The sequence below is a fragment of the Lycorma delicatula genome, chromosome 3 (genome assembly GCF_047948215.1).
Source record: "Lycorma delicatula isolate Av1 chromosome 3, ASM4794821v1, whole genome shotgun sequence".
NCBI classification, from domain to species: Eukaryota; Metazoa; Arthropoda; class Insecta; order Hemiptera; family Fulgoridae; genus Lycorma; species Lycorma delicatula.
In genome coordinates this window covers 3,808,374-3,828,660 of record NC_134457.1, presented here as the reverse complement: position 1 = coordinate 3,828,660, position 20,287 = coordinate 3,808,374, and the positions used below count along the sequence as shown (strand labels likewise).

The 20,287-nt window shown below is 31.7% G+C and overlaps 1 protein-coding gene across 3 annotated transcripts in view; it reads right to left on the bottom strand.

The window, feature by feature from the left end:
- The window catches only part of LOC142321353 (uncharacterized), a 132,761-nt gene that overhangs the window by 56,614 nt on the left and 55,860 nt on the right, over positions 1-20,287 (bottom strand). For all 3 annotated transcript variants that reach the window (XM_075359369.1, XM_075359370.1, XM_075359371.1), the window contains exons 8-10: positions 15,125-15,290; positions 10,470-10,603; positions 4,095-4,370 (exon numbers count right to left, since the gene is read on the bottom strand). In XM_075359369.1, the coding sequence (XP_075215484.1) occupies positions 4,095-4,370; positions 10,470-10,603; positions 15,125-15,290 (576 nt within the window). The remainder of the gene's footprint in view (positions 1-4,094; positions 4,371-10,469; positions 10,604-15,124; positions 15,291-20,287) is intronic.

Here is a 20,287-nt window from a genome sequence, read left to right as displayed (position 1 = left end):
TGTACACGTTCCATTCTGCTTTCTGAACTAGCTACCTGCGTGGCAGACTCTGAGGCAAATAACAATTACCGGTGAAGATTACAGCCGATCTATGATTGTTTTCAAAGAAGTTTTTTGGAAACACACCAGCTAGGACGTGGAAGTAAGTTTGCTGAACACGACAGATCGTTGCATGAAGATGTACCTGATCGGTCCATCTACTATATTGCCTCTAGGAGAATATGACAATGAGCCCCAAGAATGATGATGGGCGTTGAAATCACCAGTTATCAGGCAGAGTGTAGGAATTTCAGAAAACAGACTGGATAGATCATCCTTACTGATATCAGAATTTGGAGGAAGATATAAGTAATAGATACTCATTTGGAATGGTGCCAATATTTTCACCGAGACTGCGGGGATGTTAAGTCACTAGCAGGACACAAGTGGCTGTTAATGATTTCCCTCAGAAAAAACATCCACACCTCCCACCCTCTGCCATCAGTCTGAAAGTCGTATCTGTGAAAAGACACATCATCCTGGGAAAAGATGGGCAAATCTCCTGCAGATACAGTACCGAAGGATTTTCTTCCTTAATTAGGACTCCACATGGCAAGAACAGGGGCCAAAAACATTCCAATGAATAATATTTGTAGCTGTAGTAAATATTTTTCATATATTAAAACTGTGTGCAGATTACTTGTCAAATACAATGTGGTTTTTCTTTTTTGATTTTTAAGAAGTGCTTTGCTTCAACAGGCACTTCATAGGCCTCTACATCCTCAAAGAGACCTTGAGATGGTGGTGGGGATTTTGATGTCCCAAAGGGCCGGAGATACCATACCAGGCAATGATTTTTTTGTAGTGGGATCTTCGTAGTTTGCTGCACTGTTGATGAAGCAAGAGTTTTATTTAGTGGTGTACTGGCTGAAGTGGTTTTCTATACACAAGTGTTCGTCTTTCCATCAGAGCTACCTTTCTTGTTTGAACTATTAGCTCTAAAATAATGGTTTTGAGCAAGACCTCATCAGACAGCACCTGAACAAGCTGTTTCAGTTCACTGCAAAGTCTGCACTGTGTATTACCAGCATTTGCAAGAGTTTGCTTTGATGTAGTGGATGCAAAACAGACATCTGTTTTTGCCATGTTCTGGGAATGAATGTCTTCTTATACTCTTTTGAAGCGGCCGAAAAGAAAGCATCTGCTCAGTACAATTTTTAGAATTTCCCCTTTCTTCTTTAAATGCTGGCCAATCTTGTGATCTCCACAGCTAACACATTTTTCTTCCTCCTGGCATTCAGAGTCGTAGGCTTCTTTGCCACATCAACCAACCACACATTGCAGTATTCGGTTGTAGTGTGACATTGGAAACATCGCCTAGGGTTGAAATGAATGGTTGCACTTGAACAGATATATATAACCCTCTTATTTTCTCCAGTAGTATGGAAAGGTTAAACAATACAAGAGAGGGAGTAGGATCCTCTATTCTGATCTGATATCTCACCTCAACAACACCATGGGGACAAAGTTCCTTGGTAATCACATTAACATTTATCACCAAAAGATCATGACAAGAAGATTATTCCTCGGCTGGTATTCAGGGATTTGTGGCATACCCCTATGTTAATACCACCAATGTTAGCAAGACACAACAGCAATTGATTCTGTTTATCACTAATTGTCGGTTTAAACAATTGACATTTGTAGGTGAATCACGTTAGCCTGTAATAACTTTATTGATCAGGAACAGTGAGACCTTTTGAAAGGAGCACCCTTCCTGACTGTGTTTTAGAACAAATCGTAAGTTCTTATACTGCGGACAGGAAATGTCAACAGTAAACTTGTTTTCACAAACAGCATTTATATCCTTATCAGACAAAGCTGAGTGAGGTATTTTCACCTGACTTCAGATTGTGGTTTTTCAGATGAAAACACCAACCATCATAGGGGTTTCCTAGGAATTTCTATATGGTTCCCACAAGTACCAGCAATATAACAGACCACTCCAGTAGAGCGCATGCGCACTGGAGCTAGAGCTACATATAACTGGGTTCACTCAGGTGCCCAGAGGACATCTTTCAAGACTCACTACATAGAGCAATTGACCCATTGGCACCATATTTCTTATGTTGGGTTAAGGTTATATTTCGTAAGGTGTCGTAACACAATGAATGTAAGTGTAAGAAAAAATAGTGTAGAATATTGTCGTGTAGTTTTGTAAGGATAGATTTTGTAATTTGTGTAGTGTATGTGTATAGTGTAAAGTGTTCCGCATCTCAGTTTTACTGGACAAAGCATCACATCCAAAAGACGTGGCAACAAAAAATAATTTTTTACAATAGCTAGTAACAGGTTAAAGAATTTCTGTAGAAAAAACTAAATTCTTGTCCAACTTTAAGTACATGAAGATTTTTGTTAAATATCGAACACATAAAAAAGGTTAAAAAATGTAAATATCTAAGAAAGACAATCCAAGAAAATTAGAGAAACCAGCCACAGATAGGATCATAGAATGCAAAGAGCATATGATCTGACTAAGAATATCTGTAACAAAAAATCCTATCAAAAAAATCAAAAATAACGTATTATAATACTAATTAAAACAGAATGTTTATATGCTTGTGAATATCTATCACTTAATTATAAATTAGAATGGTTACAGAAGAATTATCAGGATAATATTGGGCCACTAAAAACCATGAAAACTGGAAAAAAATAAATAATAATGAAGTAGGTATATGAAAACAGAAAAATTTCAGAAACAATGAGAAAAAGTTGGGCACATACATAAAATGAATGAAAACAGGTTATGAAACAGATTTTCAAGCACCTTTTAGGAAACCCACCGAGTTGGTCTAGTAGTGAACGCGTCTTCTCAAATCAGCGGATTTGGAAGTCGAGAGTTCCAACGTTCTAGTCCTAGTAAAGCCAGTTATTTTTACACGGATTTGAATACTAGATCATGGATACCGGTGTTCTTTAGTGGTTGGATTTCAATTAACCACACATCTCAGGAATGGTCGAACTGAGAGTGTACAAGACTACACTTCATTTACACTCATACATATCATCCTCATTCATCCTCTGAAGTATTATCTAAACGATAGTTACCGGAGGCTAAACAGGAAAAAAGAAAGAAGCACCTTTTGGGAAAAGAAGTTAACAACAGCAAGCTGGATATAAGAAATAAATAAAAAAATCTAGAAAGAAACAACATAAAAGAGGATAAAATAATAGAAAGATATATTTCACGGAAAAGTGTGAAAATAGAAGGATTTTGAGGTAGGAAGAATAAGAAAACTAGAACAAAGTGGTCAGAAGAAAGGAAAAGAATACCTAGTGAAAAAATGAAAGAATGCTGGATAAGGAAATAACAAAGCAGACAGAAATGAAATTGTTTTGTGTTCCTTAGGCGACCATAACAAAAGAAAAAGAAATTTCAATTAACTTCTTTAAAAAATTTAACACTATCAATATTTACCAGCTCTTCGTTATCAATAGAATAATTTAATTTAAAAAAAAACTGATTTTATCATCAGTTATAATTAACACCTTTGATCTGTATAATCGGCTAAGGTACAATTTTGGAATTTTATAATCATAGGGATATCATGTATGCATTGCTCTTTTCATCTAAATAACATAGATCTGAGTACAGACACCAAAAAACAACTAAATATATGTCAAACAAATTTTTTTAGATGCAAAAAGCTATTGAATTTCAAATTTTTTAAATTTAATCACCATCCTAAGAACTACTCCATACAATTCCAATGGTACAAAAACATCTTATTAATCCATTTATACATCCTTTTAGGTTTTAATCAAATCAAAAATTTTCCAACAATTACAATTCTGTACCACCAACTATTTCACCTCTTTTAATCCAAAAAAAAAAATAAAATTAACTTTAAAGGAAAACAGACAACAATCAAATTTCTATCAAACTGTCCTACACAAGTTTTAATAATTATAATGGGAAATGACTTACAGTCAAAGAAACTTAATACAGTATGCACAACTAAATAATTTTATAACTGACTACACAAACCAACAAAGGTATTGTACTTTTAATACATATTCATAAAAAAGTGACAACTGATGGGAAATAATACCTTCTGCGACTGATTTAGGGCAGATGCTATGCTAGTTTGTTGGGGAGAACTTGTAACATAAGCATCCATTGCAGAAACAGCAGGAGTGGAGACAGTCGGAGGTGGCACTGGAGCAGGTGTGGTGGTAGAAGCCGGTGTAGACGTTGAACTCTCTACAGAGTTATCCAATGTCGTATCACTAGAACCAAACTCTAAACCTCCAAACTGAACATCAAGGAACCCTATACCACTATTTACTGCATCTCCAGGGGGCATTTCAACAGCACTCGAAGGTATCTGTAACAAACAAAAATTTAGAAGGAGGTAGCATATATAACTTATTAAGATCATGATCTGTATTTGTGCTGGACAGAATAATAATTAAATAGTAACATTGGAATGCATTTATTTCTGTTCAGCTGCATATTCTTTAATTAAAATGATCTTCAAAGTTAGATGACACAATTTACTTTTTTATTGAGAGAAAACAACTATTTATCTTGATTTTGTTATTATGCGCATCACATGTTTTAATATTTTTCTATATACTGTTTATATTCCTATTGTCCAAATGAAAAACTTCAAATGGGAGTTTTCTATAAAGTCCCGTTTGAAGTTTTTCATTATATTTAACTCTATGTTAGTTGTCTGTAAAAATGTAATTTTATTAATCATGCGATACAACTGGATATTACATGTGAAATTGTTGTTCTGAATTATTATTTTATAAGTATATAAGTTGTTCTTTTTTGTTGATATTAGCCATATTTTACATTTATTTTTTATTTTTACCCATTTTTAATTCCTTGTAAGAAGTAAAAGAAAGTATTGTGATCGCAAAAATTTTTTTTTGCGATACTTTGAAATACCATTTAAGAGCATGAGGCGTGCTTTCATATTCAATATCTACATAAATTCTTTAAATATGACAAGATGTTTTGACGCAAAATGGAAATGATAGCTTCAATATACAATAACTAGTAATCTCTTTAGATGAACTAATGTTAAGGTGTAAATAGAACTGAGGTCGAGCCCCATGCTTTTCATTGTGGTCTTGTGAAAATTAGACATCTATATATATATACTATTCTGTTGAAAAAAAAAATTATCTTATAATTACATTTACTGGGTAATCCATTGTTTGGATCATTTTTTTCATCAAATTAAATTGCATTACAATAGAAAAGCATGTTTTTAAAAACGATTTATTTTATATAATTGATTCTATTTTTTTGCACTTGGGTGTAGGCGTGTGCTCGTGTGCATGTGAGAATATAAACACAAATAAATCTACATAATTATGAAGAGAAAGCTATATTAAAGAAGTTAGAAAATACTGAAAAATTCAGATGATTCTAATTTTGAATTTTCCCTTATTTTGAATCTAAGTCTTGTAAAGAATATACATGATCTTACTGCACCACCACACTAAAACACAATTAACTGACTGCCCATCAAGTCCTGATTCCCTCTAGACATTTGGTTCACAATAGAGAATAACTGTTGAAACTGAATTAGATAACAAATGATACTTCAAGTTCTAAGTGCTAATGTCAATTACTTGCATAATTTGTGTAAAAAAGCTGTATTTTACTAGAAACCAAATTATCAAATATTTTAATTTGTTTTCCTCAATGCAGTTATTCACCTGCTTAGAAGAAAAAAAATAGATAGATATATTGATGAGTTTCTTTTGACACAAAAACTTTGTATATCAAAATAATTTTGTTCTAAAGTGGACACCAGTGAAATAAGAGATGAAGGTTCTCATTCAAAAAGTACATTAACTATTCAGTACATGGCTGTTTTCAAAAGTAATAAATAAAATTATACTCTGGAATGATCTCAGGATACACATTTTTTTTATTGATTAATCTACACCGATCGATTTCAAATGATATAGACATATTTTCCATACATGGATATGGATTTTTTATCACTGGAAAACCACACTCTCAACATGCCTATTATCCGGGTTGAAAATTTCAAGCCTTCCTTGATGAAGCGATTAAAAACTGTACACATCTACCCGATATCACCGATGAAACTGAAGTTTTCACTAAGGTGTTGGGAGCTTAGTTTTCACTAAGCTGCCTTCTCATGAAGCTCCCTGAACCAGCATATGACTCTGTTCCTTTCACAGCATGGCGCATTTTGACAGGCTGGCTCAATTTAGTTTTAATGCAGTCAGTGTCCTCAATGCTTACTGTCAGATGATAGTATGTAGTGTATGCTCAAAATATGAATTTTGGCATGCAGAGGTGGTCAGGGAGCTTGAGGGTATCGGTTTTGAGTATGGATCAGTGGGCTAACTGGAAAGTTAAGAGATGAGTGGCACATTGTTGAAAGATTTTTGGCACTCAAAAGGATTGCAGAGGGTGTTTAGTTGTTTAGTATAGAATAGTATAGTCCTGGGTGACTGGGGACCTGTTTGGGTGCTTTTCTGGCAGAGTAAGTGCATTCGGCAATTCTGCCCAGTTGTTGTTTGCTATATTTGTGGGTTGATTTATAGGTAACTTTGGATGCTTTAGTATGGTAGGTCAAAATTTTGATTTAGAAACAATTTTTAAGGGTAGAGATTAATATTTTGTTTTCGGTTTAGGAGAGTTTGAAAAATATATTTTTTAGTCGATGAGTTTCTACGCTGATGGAAATGTCTTTTGAGGCATTTGCACTGGTGCCATCCTGATAGAGGCTATACCGATGACTGAAATATGTAATCAGATGTTGAGGGTCTAGACGATGATCTCTGGTAACCCTCATCAGGGCTAGGAATGGAGTAGGTGGTGTTGGCAACCGGGATCGCCACAAGGCGGGCTTCCCCTATGGCAGTGATGGTGAAAATTTTTGAGAAGTGGGTCAAATTTTGTAATTATTTTCTTTAATACTAGCCCATTGGTCACCAAGTTAGTGGCACCACCGTTAAGGGGATGAAAGGGTATGGTAAAAAGGGTACCAATAATTTGTTAACAGAAAAACTTTTGACCCTTCTTTTGGTTCTCACTTTTAAAATCCTTAAAAAAGGGTTATATTTCCTTTCTGTTTTAAAACTTTTACTTTTGTAAGAGAAGAGCAAAAAATAAAGGTATTCATTAGTTTAATGCACTTCACAGTCAATTAATTTCACGTTTATTTCTGTTGGTAGGTTTTACAAAATTCATTGTGGAAAACAATTTTTCACACGAATATGTGGACCCAAATATTGTTAAAAGAACATTATAAAGTTTCTTCATCGATATACACTTCTTTGGTAAAGAATCCCATATGATATTTTCAATTTTTAGGGTGGGATCATTATTAACTGCACTACTTTCAGAAATTTTTCCTTCTATTTTGGAAATAGGAGGAGAAAAGATTATGGAGGTAGAAGGAATTTTGTTATTTGGGAAGTAGAATTACTAAAGATGGACGAAGCAGGAGCGATATAAAATGCCGAATAGCACAAGCTAAACGAGCCTTCAGTAAGAAATATAAGTTGTTTACATCAAAAATTAATTTAAATGTCAGGAAAAGATTTTTGAAAGTGTATGTTTGGAGTGTCGCTTTATATGGAAGTGAAACTTGGACAATCGGAGTATCTGAGAAGAAAAGGTTAGAAGCTTTTGAAATGTGGTGCTATAGGAGAATGTTAAAAATCAGATGGGTGGATAAAGTGACAAATGAGGAGGTATTGCGGCAAATAGATGAAGAAAGAAGCATTTGGAAAAATATACTTAAAAGAAGAGACAGACTTATAGGCCACATACTAAGGCATCCTGGAATAGTCGCTTTAATTTTGGAAGGACAGGTAGAAGGGAAAAATTGTATAGGCAGGCCACGTTTGGAATATGTAAAACAAATTGTTAAGGATGTAGGATGTAGAGGGTATACTGAAATGAAACGACTAGCACTAGATAGGGAATCTTGGAGAGCTGCATCAAACCAGTCAAATGACAGAAGACAAAAAAAAAAATTTTGGAAACAAGTTTTCAATATTTTTTCACACTATACTGCTTTGAAATTCAGCTAATTCTATTTCTAAATCATGGATACCTAACCACATAAACTCTGTTAACTCCATTGTTTCAAATTCTGTTTTTATGGACATAAAATAAAATAAGATGTATTTCCATACTTTTAATTGATTACATCTCTCCTGAAAAGCTTGTTTTATTTCCTATATAATGATTAAATATTTTTTAATAGCATTTTCTTGAATGTCAAGTGAATTTTCAAAAATTTTGTGTTTTGAAAATGTTTTTAATTGAGAAAAGTATTTCATATGATTTTCATTTCCAAATCTTTAGTGAAGATGTCTTGGTTTGTCATAAATATTTTAATATTTTCAAACATCATTATTACAATTTGTCAATTTCCCTGAAGTTTTTCATTAAGTTCATTGTAATGCTAAGTGATGTCGCATAAAAAAATTAATCATTTAACCGATCTATATTTAAAAATTCATCATTAACTATTAATTTTTTCATTCAAAAAGAACTTTATTTCTTCTAATAAACTTAAAAACTGATTAATGTCAAAATCCCAAATACTGGCACTCAATTTGCTCTAATAATTGTGCAAATTCTCGTTTAGTAAGATCTCTTGTGTTTATAAAAGTTGTTATATGCTTTATATTCTAGTCTTTTTCTCAAAATCTACAAAGTAGCACTACATTCTAAAAACACTTGTTCTGCAAACTCTTTCTGAAAGAGGTTTGTTTATGTGGCGAGCATGCAATGGGCTACTTGAAAACCAGCAGTTGTAATGTTTATTATTTTTTGGAACCAAAAAAACTTATTAAAATGTTAGTTTGTGAATGATTCTGTTTTCTTTTGTAAAAAATATTCTCTCCTTTCTTCATCTGCTGAGAAGCTGAGATTTGAATGTAACTTTTGAAAATGTCTTTTTACATTGTATGTACGTGAAGTGACTTTTTTGTTATAAATTACACGTACAGTTGTTTTATTCTTTTCAATTACACCATATTTATCAAACCATTCTGTTTGATATAGTCTGGAACTTGAATCATTTGTTTTTATTTTTTTAACTGCCGATATAGTACAGGGCTTAAAAATATTTATATTTAGAATACAATAATTCTGGAAGGAATCTTTTTTTAATGTACTTAATATACATATGTAGATGAGAAAATTTAATAATAAAAAAGTTGAATTATTAAACACTTGATGCAAACACTGAGAGCTTGAACATCCCCATTATACGACAACGAATATGTGTGTCAAGTTTATGACTGACTGTCATGTGCAATACACAGGTGCAGTGATATAGAAAATCAGTTACCAAACTCCACTTGGAAATATTTTTTTATATAAATTTGACATTAGATATTTATACTTTAATTTTTTTATATATTCGATTGTCTACGCTCTCTTTTTTGATACAAAAAATAAGTTTATAAAAACCAACGCACGGGTCATATTCTATTTGAATATCACATGCTGTAAAACATCTTTGTACATAGGAACCAATTTTTGACATGAACCAAAGAAATTAAACTGAGACACTTGGACAGCTGTTAAAATTACATGGAGAAAGAATATTTTTAGTGCGCTCACTCTTATCTTGTCCCCAAAGAACAAATCCAATATGTACTAGCATTATTGTTATAAGCTTACTTCAAGATAGAAATAATAATCAGCCAAAAACAATTATCTATCGGAAGGAAAATTAACATTTTGGAAGGATATTATATGTAATGACTAATAAAATTATATGACTGAATACGTTAAGTAAAAACAATTCTGATAACTGTGCCCAGATGTTGATTCACAACAGAAAATGATTAAATAGTGTTGAAAAGGAATGGCCATAGGAGAAAAATTCAGTCTACACAGAGGTTTAATACTGCGATCTAGCCAGGACAGGCAGGTTAATTCTAACTAGTAGGAAGAGAAGACAGAAGAAAGAGTTGAGTGTTGAGATGCAACAAAAGCATGCAAATTTTCATACATTATTTGTTGCTAATTTTTCATTTATATTAAATGTTATCATTTCACACATTAAAAATAAGTAACATGTGGAACAGTGAAACTTTATGTAATTATAAATGATCGTTAATAGAAGTGAAAATAGAAAAATCCCAAAATAAAAATCTCTATTTTTTGTTTATATGTAGCTGAAATAATTGCGTTTGCAAACTTAAAATTATTGAAATTTTGGTCAACCAAAAAGTTTGATCAGTTTGCAGACATTTATATATAAGTGAATATAAAAGTGTTACACAAAAACTAAAGACCTGTCTCATAGAAGTTAGAACAAAAATATTTCTCCTATTATAAAATTCAAATGCTTAAAAAATAATGAATAGTGTGCAGAAATATGCGATATAAAAATACTTAAGATGACAAATTATATCTAATTATAATCTAATGCCGGAAAAAAATTGTTATCACTCACTTTAGAAGGAGGTGGAACTCTGGGCCTTTGTGGTTTGCTCCTTGCTGTATTAGTTTGCGACTGCACAGAGTTCAATTCTTGATGAGAGGATGTATAAATATTTACTGTTGCACCGAAATTCGACGTACATGACACTGTAAAACATTAAATTTTTAGCATGAGGCAATATGATATATGAATTAAAAAAAAATTACATTGTTAGCAGTAACACATGTGTAACTGCATAGTATTATGATAAACTTCCCATCTTGTATGTGATGTCCTCCTCAAGTGGTTAAAACCAGTAGACAGTAGTGCTAATTGAAACAGGGTAAATTAGCACTACTATTAAAATTACTTTCTAAAAAATAATTCACCATTTTTAAAAGCAGTATAGATACAAACTTTTACAGTGGTTTATAACTCAAAAAAGGTATGAGAAGACAATCATAACAGTAGGTGTACGTTCACCTTGTATACATCAAACAGAAGTAATCTTTCCATCGAACCTCTACAGGGTTTTTCATCTGCAGTTGGTTAAAAAGGCAGCTGAAAATTAATTTTTATCACTAAGTGCATTGGCTACTACGTTAGCCACATAACAATAATGGTTACTTTGCTTTGACAAGGTAAGCAAATTCAGTTCATCAGAACAGCGTTTTGTTCATATAATAGTATAATTAAAAAATCTGCACCTTACATGAATCACATGTTCTTAGAACAGCACATTCTGTTGAAATTTAATGAATAACTGTAATCTTTGAAATAGAAATATTGATTTGAAGAATTGTTTCTGAATGAGAAATGGAAAGTTTTAAGCAATATGTATGACGTTTCTAGGGTGTGCTTTTCGTTTGATTTTAAATTTGAAGAAAACTCAAGGGAGTAAATATGAAACTAAAATGTGTGTAATGTGATATAAAAGAGGCAAGACATATTAAGGTATTGTGCAAGGACCTTAAATTGCAATAGCAATTAAGAAATAGTGACAAACAGTTTAGATTATTATTAAGCAGAAATTGAGAGTAAGAATAGAGTTGATACGTTTAAATAAATATAATATGTGAAGAACTGAAAGCGGGTACCTATTATTTAATGCAGGCAAGGTGTATGGTGTAGTTTTTACTATATGCCAGATTTTATTTGGATTTGTACAAGTTTTTCAAAAAGCAGTATTACGTAGATATATTAATTAGCTATTTAAGCTTTAATCATTCATTATTAAGTTTATATTAAAAAATCTTTAATTATTGAATTATGTTTTGATTAAAAGAAAACTTAAATTCTTCTGATGGTCAGATTACTTAAGAATTGTCTGCAGATTGAACCTGTTACTTTTCTACAACCACCATGCTGACCCAAATAATATAAAACTGCCTCACATATAAGACAACCCTGAGTTACAGTCACATTTAACGCTGCTTTCACGTACATTTTATCAAAACACATTGAAATTTTATCTATCAATAAATAAACATACCTTACAGTAAAATTAAAAGTCAACACTTCTAAGTCATCAACTCTTCCTCATCATCACTACTGGAACTAGAATCAAAGCTAGAATCTTTTCACAGTTTGTCATCTTCAGTACCATCCATCTTATTAGAAACACAACACTTCTTAAACCCTTTGACAATTATTTCACATCTGATCGCAGCTGTGGTTTCTCATTTGGTCAACCGCTGTATGCTTGATTTTTTTCTACTTGTCTGTTGGAGTCAACGCATGGTCCCTGTTAAGCAACCATGCATTGTATTCCAAAGACGATCATTAAAAGGCTTATTGACAACATCAAGGACCTAAGATGGGAAGTCATTCCCCAGGGATCACAAGATGATGTGTTCATTTCAGCAACCTGCTTCTTTATTTTCACTGATGTGTGTCCACAAAATGAATCCAGAACTAGCATGCCCCTCTACCACAGTAAAGCACCTGGTCGACATCCCCAAGCCACCTTCAGCCAATCTGCCATCAGACGTTCAGTCATCTATCCCTTCTGTGTCCTGAACAACTTTACAACTCCAGCAGGCAACTGTTCCTTTGGCAGTGTCTTTATCTTTAATATGACGTAAGGTGAAGTTTTCTTCCATCTGAGGTAAATGTTAACATGACTGTAATGTGCAACTTATCAATACTGTTTTTGCACCTTTCTTTTGTATTTCTGTTGTATGGCATTGCGAACTCAGTCCTGTATGGTGCATCAATCGTTTGCATCAGCCTAAGCTTGCCATTAGCTTTAGTATTCCATTAGCTCAGTTTAAAACTGAGCTAATGGAATACTTAATTCATATGCTACCTCCTACATTTTCATTCAAATCACTTTGCGATTTATTGGCAAGCCTTCATTTCGTTAATTGTGCAGATATAAAAACACAAGCTTATCAATTGCATCAAATTTCCCATTTTTGGGTCCTCTGAATGCTTTACGTGTCTCGCACCAGCATTCTGAAGCTTTTCTTCTTCTTTCCACCAACATTGAATATTGCATTCAGAATCACAATCTTTTTGAAGATTGTACGTTATTAGTATGTTCTGCCTCATGTAAAACACACAATTTGAAGTTTGCATCATAACTTCTCCTCTCTCCTTCATTTATCTGCAATAACGGAAGATGTTCTCCTTTCAACACTTCAGTCATGATAGGTAACCTAAAACTACCGTTGTCTACTGGTGCAGTAATAATGCAAGAAATTAATTGACAAAGTTATCAATGACAAAGTTAAGAAAATGCCAGTTTAGTTTTGAGCTCTGCTGTGACGTATATGTTTCTCTCATAATAAGTAGTCTTGTAAATGCAAAAATGGTATAAAGGCCTCTTACTTCTTTGTCCTTATATGTTAGGCTGCACATGATGAATATAGTTTTTATAGGTACATTTTACAGAAAAAAAATACTCATATTCAGGCCAGTATGGTACTTTAATAATTTCTTTTTGTTTTTAAACAATTTGTATTATACTTTATATCGTGTTAGATATTTTATTTATAATATTTAGATATTTTGGACTTCTTAACTACAATAATAAGCCCTCATTGGGAGCTTTTCAACAATATATGTAAGTGATACTATTTTCAATGGTTCCAGAGTTATAGCTAAATGGAAATGTAATTAATGAAATATTTGGATCTTACAAGGGGATGGCACATCGGTTCGAATCAAACTTAAATCTCCTTTTTTTAACTTTTTTTTTTATTATTTAAATATATTGATTTATTAATAATTATTAACCTCCAATTGTAAAAAGGTTTTTACAATAAATAATACACCCACCTTGCAAGAAGATATTCCCTAAAAGAAGATTTAAAAATTTAACATATATAGGAAATTCAGACTTTATTAAATATTATATATTTCTGCTATAAGATGACATGTCAAGGGGGAAAAACAGTGGCTGTTGCTTCCAACATAATACCAATTAGAACACTATCGATAGGTGAAAAAAACAATTTGTTTTGATAAAAGGAAAGTATTGTGCGTTTCAAAAGTTATGAAAACCTAAAATAAACTATAGTTACAGTAGTTAAATTTGATTCCCTCATCGGTGCTTACAGCGTTTCATGGAAATCAATAAATGATTTTCTATTGTTTCTTACTAATCCCAGTAATTGTAAAAAATTATACACTATACAAACTGAAGCAAAATAAGGGTCAACGAAACCAACCATCAATAAAATTTTCAGATTCATTTAGCAGATGAACTCTTGCTGAGGAGCACACTGGACGGCGGTCTATGTAAATAAAAAAAAAAGGCAACCTTTTTAATAATAAGCCTACCTTTTTAGTAATAAAAAGCCTATTACTGAGAAATACAGATGTATTTCTCAGTAATACCAAAATGTAGGTAAACACATTCCAGTGAAAATATAGACTTATCACTGCTGCACAAACTGCCGTGAAAGAGAAAATTATTAAAAAAGATCAAACATTATATATAAACTATACTAACCCTAAAATCAATGCAGCTAATACATTTGCCACGTGAATTACATATCTTATTTGACCAGCGATTAGCAAAATCTATTATAATCTCATTGTTAATACATATGGGAAAAGATCAGTTTTATTTTAACTAATAATGATGAAAAAAATTATATGGCAATTTTGTATGTCACAAACACTAAAGAATGCAGCACGAAATATTTTCATAACTTCAAAAAAGAAGTCTGCTGCACAGTATCCAAAACGGAACAGTAATGAAATCTAAACAGACGCACAGAATGTATCCTCCACCTCCATGTCAGCAGTAACAGATTTAATACAAAACAACAAAATTAAAGGCAACAAAATTAAATTATTTTCTATATGTAATTTCTAAAATAAGCGTGATGGTTTTGAATTGAAGTGAACTTATCCGTTCATATATAATCCCTAGTTTTTTTAATTTATTTATTTACTAAAGGGGAAAAGTTAAATAAAGAGTAATATGAATTTTCTGCTTTGACATAGTGGATGAGGTTTAATAGGACATTTTCAACTGAAGTGCACCATGTTTCAAATAGCGGTAAACATTCGGAAAATATAACAGCCTCCAAACCTAATATGTTAACTTATATCTTGATCATTTTTTACTTTTTTTGGAAAAAATTTTATACACATGTTTATAAATATTAATTAATAAAAAATAATAATATAAACTGCACACCTGTTGCACTAAAAACCAAAGAAACAAAAAATACCTGAGGTAGGAGTGAAAACAGTAGGGTATGCTTGAGTTGAAGTAGCTTGCGATGAAGAACTAACACCATTCAGTGCATTTTTGAAGTTATCAGCAGACCCTTGATGAGTAAACTGACTCAAATACTGGGACTGCGCTGGTGTCAATGTATTTACACCAACTGGACTCTGAAGTACAAAATAATTAAAGAATTAAGCGCTACATAATGTAAAACACATTTATCAAATAAAGATTACAATATTTATTGCATTTAATTGTAATACTTATAATAACACTGATAAACATAATTTTTGTTTTCTAACATGTAATAAATGATTTTAATCAGTTTCTTCATGCTGAAAAGAATATGAACTCTCCCACCATTTTTGAAAAATTGTTTAATTTCAATTAAAGAATATTTTTCATTTTTCAACGTATAGTTAGCATTTTAAGCACCTACACTGTATTTTGTTAGTTCATTTTTTATTATTTAACTTTGTTAACATAATTTGTAAGCTGTAAATAAACAATACTAGACAAAGAATTTAATCATATCATAATTACATATTATGACATCATACCTAATACTGAAGAGTGAACCTTCATGGACAAGATTAATCATGTCTATGCAGGTTAAAACATGTAGCTAAAAACACAGCTGTGCTGTCTGTATTAGGCACTGGATTTAGGAATAAATAATTTTGTTCAGTCTTATTGCTGTCTTTAAGTTTGTTAACCTTTACGGCCTCAAGCCTATTTTGTAAGTACTAATTAAAAGCCTCAAGCATGTTTTTCAGAAAAAGTAGATGTTTGGTAGAAATGCCACAGAAATAACAATATACACAATAAAATTATGAAAAAAATTACTCAGTAAATTATGTAGATTGTGGTGCTGCGATTCAAAATGGTGTTACACCCTTGATTAATTATTTAAAAAATAAAATTTTTATTTTACTTAAGTTTTAATGAAAACTTTTTTTCATTAAAAAAAAAAAAATACTGAATTTATTCTTTATTTGAAAAAAATCCTTACTATTTATATGTAATCTATCACTGTTTCTAAAAACTAAAATTATTTGTGAACAAAATAAAAAAAATTTCGCTTAAAAATTCATATTATTTAGAGTTATTGAAATTTTTGTGTTAACATTTTTTTGTAACATTTATGCTTTGAAATTTCAAAATAATTCTAAAATGGTGCGCTGAAAACATTTTACCAGACCAAGGGGTTGCCTGTGATGATACTGTACTCCAGTAACTCTTAAGTGTAGGTTTTTTAATTATCCCCTTATTCAGTATGCAAGCTATAAAATCTTTCATTTCAGAAATGGTATTATTTTTCCATTTTTGGTACGGTTCAGACAGCCTATCTCTATTTGCATTTAAATATTGATTGGCTGATCTATTGGTTTCTTTCACCATCAGTTCAAATAAATTAAGTGTAAATAATAAATAAAAATAAATTATAGGTGTGGAACCTGGATTAGGCATATGTTTTGGGTCAGGGAGTTCCAAAAATTGATGTGGAAGAGGGACATCATTATCTTTTGGTTCAATGATGTTTCTGTATACCTCATCTTCTTCTGAATCCCCATCACTATCGCTTGTGATTAATTCATCATCTTTTTCAGCCCCACTGTCAGTAGATAATTCGAAATCGCTATCAGTATCATCAACAAAAAAGTTATTAATTTCTGCATCAGTAAGAACACTGAACTAACAAATATCTCTGAACATTTTACGGATCACGGTAACTAAAACTACACTATAATTGAAACTCTAATTTCATAAAATAATATTATAATACCTATAAAAAATCTCTTATAAACGCACAGAGAAACCAAAACATAACTATGAATGCACGGAACACACTTCTGTTTACATATCGTAAAATGAAAACAACCTACACTATCGATATCTACGAATTGTAAGCTTTAAGAAAAGAAACTGTATGAGCAATCTAGTGGTAACGTAAAGAAATATATGAACATAAAAACTATATACCGATATATCATACGGGTGAAGACTTTTAGCACAAGCACTCGTGTACGATATATTGTTACCTTGAGGCTTTAAGGGTTAATAGTGTAGTGTCATAATGCCTCGAAATTGTGTAATTGATGTGGATGGCTTTTTCTATTATGTATGAGGCGAGTTTATGAAAAATCAAATAGAAAAAACATGATACCTTTAATTAGAAAAGCTTATCATCATTTGTACTTTCAGTTTAAAATTGGAACACGGTGAACGTTTCCACCAAGACATTTTGGTGATGGAAAGCAGCTATAAAGGGAAACAGAGTACTAAAATGCTAGCCGATTACTGTTGGATGTTAATTCATGCCTGAGACTATTTATAAACGAAAAGAATCAGCGAAATCATTCTAACACAGGTATGGCCGTGCAAAATTATAAATTTTACAGATTTATTAAGTATAATTTATTTAAAACTAAGGGTGATATAAAAATTGTATTTACAGATCTTTAATGTACACAAAAAACCAATTCAAGAAATGGTATCATACTAAGAGAAACGTTTATCTATCAGCATAATATTATATTATATTTTTTACTGAGGAAATACGGTAATCAGAGAACTTTTTGTTTCATTTTTTCTAGCAGACTACAGAGGAGAATACAGAACCAAGAATAAATTATCAATTGAAAGACCAGAATAAATTATCAATTGGGGCTAGTAGGATACACCAGAGCCAATGGTGGAAGATAATATGAAGGTCTGGGGAAAAGAATGATACCACAGGATTTATACTGAACTGAATGTAAATTTTCATGTAAATAAAAATATTTAAGGAACAGGAGCAAATTGATTTTGATATTTACTTTTTAATTTTATTAAAAAAAAAAGAAAAACAAAGTTATTTAATATATAGCTTATTTATATAATAATATTTGGTTTGATTTTAGACTTTGTATTTTTTTGTTCATTGTGTAGTGTTTGGGAATTCCAATGCTTCAGATTGCATGTTATCTTTTAAGTGGCAGTCCACAGTATCCAAATGCTGCCTTCTCTGAACTCTGGTGTTAGTTAGTTCAGCCAGTGGAGTATTCCTTAAAAGACCCGTCATGGTTGAATGTCAAGGAGTCACCTGTGTTGGGACTAGGTCCCAAGTTACAACTCATATGATAGTGAAGTGTGATTTATGATAAATGAGCTAAGAAGTTTGTTTAGATTCTGTTCACCAAACATATTTCTCCTATTTGTTCTGGATATATCCAGGTGCACCTTTGGAGGCTCAATCTGACTTTTCCAAAGTTGTTATTCTGGAGAAAAGTTACAATGTCTGATCATCCTAAACATTATACCCAAGAAACAGAAACATTCTCCCCTCTGAATAAACAATCAAAAACAGACAGACTCCAGAAAATCGAAAGAATTGAAAGAACCTGCATCAATATATAGTACCAGAAAGATGGGCAGTGGTGGATTGAGCACGACAAAGTCATTTACAAAGATTTAGAACCCATCAATGATACCATGCATAAGAGGAGACTATTCTTTTGACATATCATGAGGATGCACGGTTCAAGACTTCTGAAACAGCTAGTACAGTACAATCTCGGCTCGAAAAACAAAGGTAGGATGGATGGGATCAGAGAAATAGAAAGGATCTGAAGGAAATTGACCTTACACCAGAAAACACCACAGATAAGATAAAATTAAACAAGAAAATCAAGAGCAAAATCACTTCCTTCACACTCACAAGAAAAAACTCTCAACATGAGCATTTTCAACACTAGAAAGATCAGAATATATGAAAAAGTACTGGAAGGACTAACAGGCTCAAACAGCCCCATTGACGACACTTGGCTAATGAACTGACTAAAGTGATCCTTTGCAGTCATAAAAGATAATAATATTTATACTGTAAAAAAAGAATGTGGTGATAATAATTTAAAATAAAAGATCTTTTTATAAAATAGACATTACAGAAAAACCTGTTTTTAAAATAAAGTAAAAGAAAAAAGTGATACTTCTTTCTGTTACACTTTACTTTAATATGGTGCCACAATAAAATAAATGATTTAAACTTGACCACTATCCCCACCAGCTTCCTTCACACTCACTCCCACAAAATAAAAAATACAAATTAATTACATCGCTTAATATTTATAAAAAAGAAAAAAAAAATTAAATAAAAATAATGGATGACAATCTATTTTCAGAGATGTACAGCACCCATGATGTGAGATGTTTATAGCACCACTAATGTGCACAATAAAATTTCAATAATCTTAACAAGTTCTGGATATTATATGTTATGATGATGCTCCTTAGGATGGTTGCAATAAGGCAAAGTAAGGGCCCAAACAAAGAATTATAAAGGAAAGGGGAATGTCACTTATCAGAATGAAATAACACACAATTACAAAAAAAAATTAATACAGTAAACCCTCCCCAAAACGGAATCTGACAGGACCAAATAAGAATTCTGTTTTGAAGAGGTTTCCATCTTGCAGAGCTTTTAAAAATTGAGCTAATTTATCATGAGATCATGTGCTATGAATAATACAAATGTAAAATGAAGTTAGAAAAAAATTAACGTTTGGAATAATCTGGAAATTAAACTGCATACAGAGAACATTAGCCACTAATTTTCAAAAAAAGTTCAGTTACACTAAAAAGGGGGAGGAGGTGTATTATATTTTTACGAGTTAGTAATTTTTCATTTAAAATACATTTAATTAGAATAACTTAGCCTAAAAATAAAATAAAATAATTTTCTAAAATGATAAAGTACAGTTCTGTTCCAAAAATTTACTCTTTGAACTTTCATTTTCAATAATTTATGCACTTCAGTAATACAAGTAAATAGAAAAACTTAGCCTAAAACACAAACATGATCTAACACTAATTCTAAAATAAAATCATTTTCTAAAACATTCAAGTACAGTTTTCTATTTCAATAATTTACTCTTGCAACTTTTATTTTCAATAATATTTCTAGCGGTTAACGTATTCTGACACAAATCATCACTATTTATACGAATCTCAAATTCTTCCATCTGTGCGACCATACCCAATGCTTCGCCAAAACTGTTAATTTTGTTTTCTGTATCCTCTTCTTCTTCTGAACTTTCATTAATCTTGCTAGTTTCAAACAAAATAATTTCATCTACAGTTTGAAATCCTTCTTCGGTTACCAAATCGCTATCAATACCCATGT